General features: G+C 45.9%; 1 protein-coding gene across 1 annotated transcript in view; it reads left to right on the top strand.

The window, feature by feature from the left end:
- atf6 (activating transcription factor 6) overlaps positions 1-12,846 on the top strand; it is a 71,429-nt gene that overhangs the window by 14,832 nt on the left and 43,751 nt on the right. The window contains exon 7 of the mRNA XM_084163916.1: positions 11,051-11,223. Within this exon, the coding sequence (XP_084020042.1) occupies positions 11,051-11,223 (173 nt within the window). The remainder of the gene's footprint in view (positions 1-11,050; positions 11,224-12,846) is intronic.

The following is a 12,846-nucleotide window of genomic DNA, read 5'->3' as shown; positions in this document are numbered from 1 at the left end:
TATTCCATTGGTTACCTCGAGGCAGATGCCCCAGGGGCAGAGTGGCCCACACTCATTGAAGATGGCGCTTTTAAATGTTAGAGCAATCACTAGTAAAACCATTCTCGTGAATGACCTCATTACTGAGCGCAAAGTTGATTGCATGTTTCCCACTGAAACTTGGCTGTCTTCAGACTGTAGTGACAGTCTTATTGAAGCTTACCCCCCGGACTACAGCTTTTCATACTCTATCAGAAAAGGGGAAAAGGGTGGGGGGACAGCCTCTATTTCTACTGGCTCTCAGCCGTAAGGACATTTCATTACGCGACTTTGGGTCTTTTCAGCATCATGCTATACTGTTTAAATGTCAGCCAACAGTGCTGGCTATAACCCTGTATAGGCCACCAAAGCACTGCCCCACTTTCTTTACTGATTTATCTGAACTATTGTCTATAGTCCTTGAGAACTATGATAAAAATCATTGTGTTGGGCGATTTTAATATTCATGTTGACAAAGAGACTGACTCCAAGGCCATTGGATTTATTAATCTTTTGAGCTCTATGGACTTTATCCAACATGCTACTGGGCCCACCCATAACCACGGACATAGTATGGACCTGGTTGTTACCAAGGGGCTTTCTGTTGACATGTCCTCTATTGTTGATGTTTCTTTATCTGATCACCACTGTGTATTTTTTACTACCTTGTTGCCCATAGCAAAGGGGAATACTGAACGCATTATTAAGAAACGCGATCTTACCTCTGAAGTTGCTACAGATTTTATTGAGTGTATGAACAAGACACATCACCTAGTCTGCCTTCCTCTTGTGATGATTTAGTTGATAACTTTAGCAAATGAAGGGCAACCATTGATGCCATAGCTCCAGTAAGGTTGAAAAAAGCCACGTCCAAACGGATGAGTGAGGAAACAAATCAATTAGAGAAAGTCAAAGTTGCAGGTCCATTATGATATTCTGAGAGAGCAACTTGGCATATACAGTGCATTCAGAATGTATGCAGACCCCTTCCCTTTTTCCAAATTTTGTTAAGTTACAGCATTATTCTAAAATGGATTAAAGAAAAAAATGTCCTCATCAATCTACACACAATACCTCCATAATGACACAACGAAAACAGGTTTTTAGAAATGTTTGCAAATGTATGGAGTATTGTGTGTAGATCTATGGAGTTTTAAAAAATTAAAACAGAAATACCTTATTTACATAAGTATTCAGACCCTTTCCTATGAGACTCGAAATTGAGCTCAGGTGCATCCTGTTTCCATTGATCATCCTTGAGAGGTTTCTACGACTTGATTGGAATCCACCTGTGGTAAATTCAATTGATTGGACATGATTTGGAAAGGCACACACCTGTCTATATAAGGTCCCACAGTTGGTAGTGCATGTCAGAGCAAAAACCAAGCCATGAGGTCGAAGGAATTGTCCGTAGAGCTCCGAGACAGGATTGTGTCGAGGCACAGATCTGGGGAAGGCTACCAAAACATTTCTGCAGCGTTGAAGGTCCCCAAGAACACAGTGTCCTTCATCATGCTTAAATGGAAGAAGTTTAGAATCACCAAGACTCTTCCTAGAGCTGGCCGCCCGGCCAAACTGAGCAATCGGGGGAGAAGGGCCTTGGTCAGGGAGGTGACCAAGAACCCAATGGTCACTCTGACAGAGCTCTAGAGTTCCTCTGTGGAGATGGGAGAACCTTTCAGAAGGACAACCATCTCTGCAGCACTCCACCAATTAGGCCTTTATGGTAGAGTGGCCAGACGGAAGACACTCCTCAGTAAAAGGCACATGACAGCCCGCTTGGAGTTTGCCAAAAGCCACCTAAAGACTCTCAGAACATGAGAAACAATATTCTCTGGTCTGATGAAACCAAGATTGAACTCTTTGGCCTGAATGCCAAGCGTCACATCTGGAGGAAACCTGGCACCATCCCTACAGTGAAGCTTGGTGGTGGCAGCATCATGCTGTGGGGATGTTTTTCAGAGGCAGTGACTGGGAGACTAGTCAGGATCAAGGGAAAGATGAACGGAGCAAAGTACAGAGAGATCCTTGATGAAAACCTGCTCCAGAGTGCTCAGAACCTCAGACTGGGGCGAAGTTTCACCTTCCAACAGGACAACGACCCTAAGCACACAGCCAAGACAATGCAGGAGTGGCTTCGGGGCAAGTCTCTGAATGTCCTTGAGTGGCCCAGCCAGAGCCCGGACTTGAACTCGATCTAACATCTCTGGAGAGACCTGAAAATAGCTGTGCAGCGACGCTCCCCATCCAACCTGACAGAACTTGAGAGGATCTGCAGAGGAGAATGGAAGAAACTCCCCAAATACAGGTGTGCCAAGCTTGTAGCGTCATACCCAAGAAGACTCGAGGCTGTAGTCGCTGCCAAAGGTGCTTCAACAAAGTACTAAGTAAAGGGTGTGAATACTTATGTAAATGTAATATTTCCGTTATTTATTTTATAATTAGCAAAAATTTATAAAAACCAGTTTTTGCTTTGTCATTATGGGGCATTGTGTGTAAATTGAATACATTTTAGAATAAGGCTGTAACGTAACAAAGTGTGGAAAAAGTCAAGGAGTCTGAATACTTTCAGAATGCACTGTCTAACACAAGGCAATTATCAATGCCAGACGGGCTCATTTTTCTAATTTGTTCACTAATAATCTGAATAATTTGAGAGTGCTCTTCTCGACCATTGATGGCCTGAGAAATCCTACCCCCGCACACCTCCTGTATGTGAACTTTCCTCCACGTCTAAATCTGATGAGTTTGCGAAATATTTGAGATAAGATAACAAACAATAGGCTGGGTATCAAGAAAGACCTGATGAGAAGTTTGATATGTGCCCTAGCCTACCACGCAAGGACACTATGGAGTTATATGTGCCCTAGCCTACCACGCAAGGACACTATGGAGTTATATGTGCCCTAGCCTACCACGCAAGGACACTATGGAGTTATATGTGCCCTAGCCTACCACGCAAGGACACTATGGAGTTATATGTGCCCTAGCCTACCACGCAAGGACACTATGGAGTTATATGTGCCCTAGCCTACCACGCAAGGACACTATGGAGTTATATGTGCCCTAGCCTACCACGCAAGGACACTATGGAGTTATATGTGCCCTAGCCTACCACGCAAGGACACTATGGAGTTATATGTGCCCTAGCCTACCACGCAAGGACACTATGGAGTTATATGTGCCCTAGCCTACCACGCAAGGACACTATGGAGTTATATGTGCCCTAGCCTACCACGCAAAGACACTATGGAGTTATATGTGCCCTAGCCTACCACGCAAGGACACTATGGAGTTATATGTGCCCTAGCCTACCACGCAAAGACACTATGGAGTTATATGTGCCCTAGCCTACCACGCAAGGACACTATGGAGTTATGTGCCCTAGCCTACCACGCAAGGACACTATGGAGTTATATGTGCCCTAGCCTACCACGCAAAGACACTATGGAGTTATATGTGCCCTAGCCTACCACGCAAAGACACTGGAGTTATATGTGCCCTAGCCTACCACGCAAAGACACTATGGAGTTATTTTCCCTGGTTGACACAGACATGCTCAGCAAAGTGATATCACAATTTAAGCCTTCTACCTGCCTTCTCGATCCTATGCCCACCACCTTCTTCAAAAAAGCTTTTAATTGCATATCTGAAGAAGTGCAAACGACTCCCTGTTCACAGGCACTTTCCCACTGCACTAAAAACAGCTATGGTGAAACCCCTTCTGAAGAAAAGTCATCTAGATTCTTCAGCTCTTAGCAATTTTCAGCCAATCTCCAACCTTAGCAAAATTCTGGAGGAATTGGTTTTCAAACAGCTAAAGTGCTAAAGTGCCAACTGTATTTTTAAAAAAATCCAATCTGGTTTTCATGCCCACCACAGCACAGAGACTGCCTTAGTAAAAATGGTAAATGATCTTAGAGCCAACACAGATGCCAAACAGCTCTCTGTCCTTGTACTCTTGGATTTAAGTGCTGCATTCGACACTGTTGACCATGATGTCCTTCTGGACAGACTGGAGAGGTGGATTAATCAAATCAAATCAAATCACATTTTATTTGTCACATGCGCCGAATACAACAGGTGTAGACCTTACAGCGAAATGCTTACTTACAAGCCCTTAACCAACAATGCAGTTTTAAGAAAGAATACCAAAAAAAATCACAAAAAAATACAATATTAAATAATACGAAATAAAAGTAACAGATAATTAAAGAGCAGCAGTAAAAATAACAATAGCGAGGCTATATCCAGGGGGGTACCGGTACCGAGTCAATGTGCAGGGGCACCGGTTAGTCGAGGTAATTTAGGTAATATGTACATGTAGGTAGAGTTATTAAAGTGACTATGCATAGATAATAAACAGAGAGTAGCAGCAGCGTAAAAGAGTGGGGCAATGCAAATAGTCTGGGTAGCCATTAGGGGCTAGATGCTGTTTAGAAGCCTCTTGGACCTAGACTTGGCACTCCGGTACCGCTTGCCGTGCGGTAGCAGAGAGAACAGTCTATGACTAGGGTGGCTGGAGTCTTTGGGCCTTCCTCTGACACCACCTGGTATAGAGGTCCTGGATGGCAGGAAGCTTGGCCCCAGTGATGTACTGGGCCGTACGCACTACCCTCTGTAGTGCCTTGCGGTCGGAGGCCGAGCAGTTGCCATACCAGGCGGTGATGCAACCAGTCAGGATTCTCTCGATGGTGCAGCTGTAGAACGTTTTGAGGATCTGAGGACCCATGCCAAATCTTTTCAGTCTCCTGAGGGGGAATAGGCTTTGTCGTGCCCTCTTCATGACTGTCTTGGTGTGTTTGGACCATGTTAGTTTGTTGGTGATGTGGACACCAAGGAACTTGAAGCTCTCAACCTGCTCCACTACAGCCCCGTCGATGAGAATGGGGGGCGTGCTCGGTCCTCTTCTTTTTCCTGTAGTCCACAATCATCTCCTTTGTCTTGGTCACGTTGAGGGAGAGGTTGTTATGCTGGCACCACACGGCCAGGTCTCTGACCTCCTCCCTATAGGCTGTCTCGTCGTTGTCGGTGATCAGGCCTACCACTGTTATGATGGTACCTAATGATGGTGTTGGAGTTGTGCCTGGCCATGCAGTCATGAGTGAACAGGGAGTACAGGAGGGGACTGAGCACGCACCCCTGAGGGGCCCCCGTGTTCAGGATCAGCGTGGCGGATGTGTTGTTACCTACCCTTACCACCTGGGGGCGGCCCGTCAGGAAGACCAGGATCCAGTTGCAGAGGGAGGTGTTTAGTCCCAGTGTCCTTAGCTTAGTGATGAGCTTTGAGGGCACTATGGTGTTGAACACTGAGCTGTAGTCAATGAATAGCATTCTCACATAGGTGTTCCTTTTGTCCAGGTGTGAAAGAGCAGTGTGGAGCGCAATAGAGATTGCATCATCTGTGGATCTGTTGGGGTGATATGACGTGAGTGCTACAGGTTGGTAGTCATTTAGGCAGGTTACCTTAGTGTTCTTGGGCACAGGGACTATGGTGGTCTGCTTGAAACATGTTGGTATTACAGACTCAAACAGGGAGAGGTTGAAAATGTCGGTGAAGACACTTGCCAGTTGGTCAATCCATGCTCGGAGTACACGTCCTGGTAATCCGTCTGGCTCTGCGGCCTTGTGAATGTTGACCTGCTTAAAGGTCTTACTTACATCGGCTACGGAGAGCGTGATCACACAGTCGTCCGGAACAGCTGATGCTGTCATGCATGCTTCAGTGTTACTTGCCTCGAAGCGAGCATAGAAGTAATTTAGTTCGTCTGGTAGGCTCGTGTCACTGGGCAGCTTGCGGCTGTGCTTCCCTTTTGTAGTCTGTAATAGTTTGCAAGCCCTGCCACATCCGACGAGCGTCGGAGCCGGTGTAGTACGATTCAATCTTAGTCCTGTATTGACTCTTTGCCTGTTTGATGGTTTGTCGGAGGGCAGCGGGATTTCTTATAAGCGTCCGGGTTAGAGTCTCGCTCCTTGAAAGCGGCAGCTCTACCCTTTAGCTCAGTGCGGATGTTGCCTGTAATCCATGGCTTCTGGTTGGGGTATGTACGTACGGTCACTGTGGGGACGACGTCATCGATGCACTTATTGATGACTGATGTGGTGTACTCCTCAATGCCATCGGAAGAATCCCGGAACATATTCCAGTCTGTGCTAGCAAAACAGTCCTGTAGCGTAGCATTAACCTCTCCAGTCCAGGTTTAAATTGGTTTAACGGGTCGAGAGTTTTTTGTCACCCTTGTGGAACATAACTCGGCGTTCCACAAGGTTAGATTTTGGGTCAGTTACTGTTCGGTTGATATTTGTTACCCCTAGGCAGTGTTATCAGAAAGCACAGCATTGATTTTCACTGCTTCACCGACGATACACAACTTTACATTTCTGCGTCACCGGAGGATTCTAGCTCGACAGATAAATTATTAGACTGTTAGTGATTTAAATACTTAGATGGCTCACAACTTCCTCCAGCTAAATCAAGACAAGACCGAGGTACTTATTGTTTGAGCCAAAGTACAGAGAGAGAATCTGGTAAAAAACCGAAGTGTTATTTTAGATTCTGAACTAAATTTTGAATCACACATCAGGAATGTGACCAAAATAGCTGCTTTACCACCTGAGGAACATTGCCAAGGTGCGGCCGTTTCTCCCTCAGGCTGATACAGAGAGACTCATCCATGCTTTTATTACAAGCAGGCTTGACTACTGTAATTCTCTCCTGTCTGGTCTACCCAAGAAAGCCATTGGTCAAATGCAAAACATACAGAATGCTGCAGCACGGGTACTGACCAAGACCAGACGGAGAGCACACATTACACCGGTTTTAAGGTCTCTGCACTGGCTGCCATTGTTTTTTAAATCAATCCATGATTGTACACCCCAATACACGTCAGACATGCTTTTAAGTTATGTACCCAGTAGGTCCCTCAGGTCCTCTGGCACTGGCCTTTTAACTATTCCAAAGCCCAGGACCAGGAGGCATGGAGAGGCAGCCTTTAGTTATTATGCCCCCAGCCTCTGGAATAGCCTGCCAGAGGGGGGCCAAAACGATGGACGTATTTAAGAGATCTTAAAACGTACCTTAGCTTTGCTTTTCCTCAGGGGGCTTTTTAGTCGTTCAGTTTTTGTTATTATTTTGTTTTTTATCCTCTGATGTTTGTTGTGTAGTGAATATTTCAGTTTTTATTTTCATTGTTTTTATATATTTTTCCTGTGAAGCGCATTGTGTTGCAATCCATGTCTGAAATGTACTGTATAAATAAAGCTTGATTTTATTTGGAAGCTCTACAGGGTTGGAGAGCTCTGCTCTAGATCTTCTCCTCATTTGACTTGCTAAAGGAAGCAATCCTCATCTCCTCCGCGTTCCTTCATCAGCGGTGTAGCTTTTAGTCGAATCTCATCACCATTAACACTGACAGGTCATTTAGCAGGAGACAGAGGGGAGGTGCTGTGCCAGTGTTTGTGTGTGAGGGTTGGTTCCTGGCACAGAGAGTGGGTTAGCCTCGGGTTTGACACTGCTCTGTGGGCCACAGCTGTAAACCATGGGTATGGTGTTTATAAACATGCATAGTATTGTATAACAACAGGATATATTACCGTGAGACCGCAATACAACTATTGAGAAATCTAATCATGTACACACACACACACACACACACACACACACACACACACACACACACACAGACACACAGACACACAGACACAGACAGACACACAGACACACAGACACACATACACACACACACACACACACACACACAGAGACACACAGACACAGACAGACACAGACACAGAGACACACAGACACACACACACACACAGAGACACAGACACACACACACACACACACACACACACACAGACAGACACACACTCAGACACACAGACACACACACAGACACACACACAGACACACACACAGACGGGGAGGTGAGGAATGTGACAGGCCATTGATCCTGATGGCTAACATCTGTCCAGTTAGCTCCTACAGGTGGGGAGAAGGGAGTTATATTAAAGCTCAGGGGTTGATGCAGGGTTGCTGAGAGGTCAGAGGGTAGAAGGAGCTCTGGGTGCACTGACAGTACCACTGGGGAAGGGGGACCGCTTTAAGAGACAGACCAGACAGTACCACTGGGGAAGGGGGACCGCTTTAAGAGACAGACCAGACTACCACTGGGGAAGGGGGACCGCTTTAAGAGACAGACCAGACAGTACCACTGGGGAAGGGGGACCGCTTTAAGAGACAGACCAGATAGTACCACTGGGGAAGGGGGACCGCTTTAAGAGACAGACCAGATGGTACCACTGGGGAAGGGGGACCGCTTTAAGAGACAGACCAGACAGTACCACTGGGGAAGGGGGACCGCTTTAAGAGACAGACCAGACAGTACCACTGGGGAAGGGGGACCGCTTTAAGAGACAGACCAGATAGTACCACTGGGGAAAGGGGACCGCTTTAAGAGACAGACCAGACAGTACCACTGGGGAAGGGGGACCACTTTAAGAGACAGACCAGACAGTACCACTGGGGAAGGGGGACCGCTTTAAGAGACAGACCAGACAGTACCACTGAGGAAGGGGGACCGCTTTAAGAGACAGACCAGATGGTACCACTGGGGAAGGGGGACCGCTTTAAGAAACAGACCAGACTACCACTGGGGAAGGGGGACCGCTTTAAGAGACAGACCAGACTACCACTGGGGAAAGGGGACCACTTTAAGAGACAGACCAGACTACCACTGGGGAAGGGGGACCGCTTTAAGAGACAGACCAGACAGTACCACTGGGGAAGGGGGACCGCTTTAAGAGACAGACCAGACAGTACCACTGGGGAAGGGGGACCGCTTTAAGAGACAGACCAGACTACCACTGGGGAAGGGGGACCGCTTTAAGAGACAGACCAGACTACCACTGGGGAAGGGGGACCGCTTTAAGAGACAGACCAGATGGTACCACTGGGGAAGGGGGACCGCTTTAAGAGACAGACCAGACAGTACCACTGGGGAAAGGGGACCGCTTTAAGAGACAGACCAGACAGTACCACTGGGGAAAGGGGACCGCTTTAAGAGACAGACCAGACAGTACCACTGGGGAAGGGGGACCGCTTTAAGAGACAGACCAGATGGTACCACTGGGGAAAGGGGACTGCTGATAATAGCCAGACTGACTACCAGCTGTCACAGGTGACCAAGTGCTTTGATGTTTTTGTGGTTAGTGACTGGCGAGGAATAAACACACACACACAAACACACCGCTTATTATTTAATTACAGCTCAATGAAGGTCACTACTCCTGTCTGTGTACAGTATATACAGTGGCTTGTGAATGTATTCACCCCCCTTGGCATTTTTCCTATTTTGTTGCCTTACAACGTGGAATTAAAATGGATTCCACCTCTTCTACCCCCCCCCCCCCCCCCCTAAAAAAAATAAAAAGATATTGTAAAGTGGTTATCCCACTGGCTATAGGGTGAATGCACCTATTTGTAAGTCGCTCTGGATAAGAGCGTCTGCTAAATGACGTAAATGTAATTTTTTGGGGGTTTGTATCATTTTATTTACAAAACATGCGTACCACTTTGAAGATGCAAAATATTTTTTCTTGTGAAACAAACAAGAAATAAGAAAAAAAAAAAAAGAAAACTTGCATAACTATTCACCCCCCCAAAGTCAATACTTTGTAGAGCCACCTTTTGCAGTGATTACAGCTGGAAGTCTCTTGGGGTATGTCTCTATAAGCTTGGCACATCTAGCCACTGGGAAAAACTGCTCCAGCTCCTTCAAGTTGGATGGGTTCCGCTGGTGTACAGCAATCTTTAAATCATACCACAGATTCTTAATTGGATTGAGGTCTGGGCTTTGACTAGGCCATTCCAAGACATTTAAATGTTTCCCCTTAAACCACTCAAGTGTTGCTTTAGCAGTATGCTTAGGGTCATTGTCCTGCTGAAAGGTGAACCTCTGTCCCAGTCTCAAATTACATTTTACATTTGAGTCATTTAGCAGACGCTCTTATCCAGAGCGACTTACAGTTAGTGAGTGCATACATTTTCATACTGGCCCCCCGTGGGAATCGAACCCACAACCCTGGCGTTGCAAGCGCCATGCTCTACGAACTGAGCTACACGGGGCAAATCTCTGGAAGACTGAAACAGGTTTCCCTCAAGAATTTCCCTGTATTTAGCTCCATCCATCATTTGTTCAATTCTGACCAGTTTCCCAGTCCCTGCCGATGAAAAACATCCCCACAGCATGATGCTGCCACCACCATGCTTCACTGTGGGGATGGTGTTCTCGGGGTGATGAGAGGTGTTGGGTTCGCGCCAGACATAGTGTTTTCCTTGATGGCCAAAAAGCTCAATTTTAGTCTCACTGATTAATGCCCTCCTTGCCTGGTCCGTGAGTTTTGGTGGGAGGCCCTCTCTTGGCAGGTTTGTTGTGGTGCCATATTCTTTCAATGGTTTTATAATGGATTTAATGGTGCTCTGTGGGATGTTCAAAGTTTCAGATATTTTTTTATAGCCCAACCCTGATCTGTACTTCTCCACAACTTTGTCCCTGACCTGTTTGGAGAGCTCCTTGGTCTTCATGGTGCCGCTTGCTTGGTGGTGCCCCTTGCTTAGTGGTGTTGCAGACTCTGGGGCCTTTCAGAACAGGTGTATATATACTGAGATCATGTGACAGATCACGTGACACTTAGATTGCACACAGGTAGACTTTATTTAACTAATTCTGTGACTTCTGAAGGTAATTGGTTGCACCAGATCTTATTAAGGGGCTTCATAGCAAAGGGGGTGAATACATATGCACGCACCACTTTTCCGCTATTTATTTTTTTAAATTTTTTTTAAACAAGTTATTTTTTTTCATTTCACTTCACCAATTTTGACTATTTTGTGTATGTCCATTACATGAAATCCAAATAAAAATCCATATAAATTACAGGTTGTGCAAGAAAATAGGAAAAACGCCAAGGGGGATGAATACTTTTGCAAGGCACTGTAATCTGAGTGTTGTCTGTCCCCTCATACCAGGTGGTCCGATGGTGCTGTGCCAGCCGGCCCGGGTGCTACAGATCCACACGCCACAGGCAGTCACCGGGCACCTGGTTACCATGCCAACACTGACCCAAGAGAGGCCCGCCCCCATCGCTACGCCTTCTCCTTTGGTGTCAGTCACACTCCGCAACCCTGGCTCTGACGAAGATGTAAGTGTGTGTGTGTGTGTGTGTGTGTGTGTGTGTGTGTGTGTGTGTGTCCTGCATGTCTGTGCTCGTATGCCTCTGACTTCATTCTCCTTTCCACGACAATGGAAGACTGTATCTCACTCTGAAGACTGTATCTCACTCTGAAGACTGTATCTCACTCTGAAGACTGTATCTCACTCTGAAGACTGTATCTCACTCTGAAGACTGTATCTCACTCTGAAGACTGTATCTCACTCTGAAGACTGGATCTCACTCTGTGGTGCTGGTTCCTCTTCACTTCAGCTCATTGATTTTAGTTCCTGGGTGAAATAAGAAAACAGAAAATGGCAGCTAGAAAAAAAATTGCCACCCTTATTATTTTATGATGCTAGACGTCTTTTTTCCAGACTAACAGAAACTAGATTGGCAGCATCCAGGATTGGCAGACAGTTGATCTTTAATGTGTATCCACATAAACGGTGCAGTGTACAGGAAATGCATCCAGTCTACAGTGGGCCATTGTTGATCATTCAGTTCAACATCCTAAAGATGTTTCTTCAGTCTCAGAAGTTGTTTTGTTCCATTCTGTTTCCCGCCTCTTGATCTGCAGTATAGGTGACGATTGCAAAATGACAGTCAGTGTTGGAGTAATGGAACAGCTTGCTACAGTCAGTCAGTGTTGGAGTAATGGAATGGTAAAACAGCTTGCTACAGTCAGTCAGTGTTGGAGTAATGGAATGGTAAAACAGCTTGCTACAGTCAGTCAGTGTTGGAGTAATGGAATGGTAAAACAGCTTGCTACAGTCAGTCAGTGTTGGAGTAATGGAATGGTAAAACAGCTTGCTACAGTCAGTCAGTGTTGGAGTAATGGAATGGTAAAACAGCTTGCTACAGTCAGTCGGTGTTGGAGTAATGGAATGGTAAAACAGCTTGCTACAGTCAGTCAGTGTTGGAGTAATGGAATGGTAAAACAGCTTGCTACAGTCAGTCAGTGTTGGAGTAATGGAATGGTAAAACAGCTTGCTACAGTCAGTCAGTGTTGGAGTAATGGAATGGTAAAACAGCTTGCTACAGTCAGTCAGTGTTGGAGTAATGGAATGGTAAAACAGCTTGGAGGAAATATCATGTGACAGGTCAAAGGGGTGGTGTCCTTCCGGTGCCTTTCGTTTCGCTAGGGTGATGTAAGGACAGCTGCAACACACACTCACATACACACACACACACACACACACACGTATACACTAGTGAATATGACCTCCTGCGGTGACTACCCACTATCCCAGTCACCCTTCTCAGGGCGGTATAATTACCAGTACTGGGAAGTCCGACACACCACACAACACTGGTTTCAGGGGAGCTCAGACAAGGTATTATTTAACTTCGGCAGAGGCCGTCCAAAAGACGCAAAACAAAACAAGAATAGTCAATTATGGCTTATGTTTTGGTTTATACTAGCCAGTGGTTTCTCAATAAAAACCCTCCAGATCTTTTGTGCTGGTTTCATTTTAGGTGGGCAGCTTTCATTGTTCTTTATTAAAAGCTAAGGGATCGTTTTAGTTTATTTTGGTCTTTTTGTTACTATGTTGTAAACTCGTTTGAAAATGGCGGCTTACGCACAGTTTAAGAGCTTTTCTTGACATACCG

This window comes from Coregonus lavaretus (assembly GCF_964263955.1).
Source record: "Coregonus lavaretus genome assembly, chromosome: 6".
Classification (NCBI taxonomy): domain Eukaryota; kingdom Metazoa; phylum Chordata; class Actinopteri; order Salmoniformes; family Salmonidae; genus Coregonus; species Coregonus lavaretus.
This window is presented reverse-complemented; position numbering and strand designations above follow the sequence as displayed.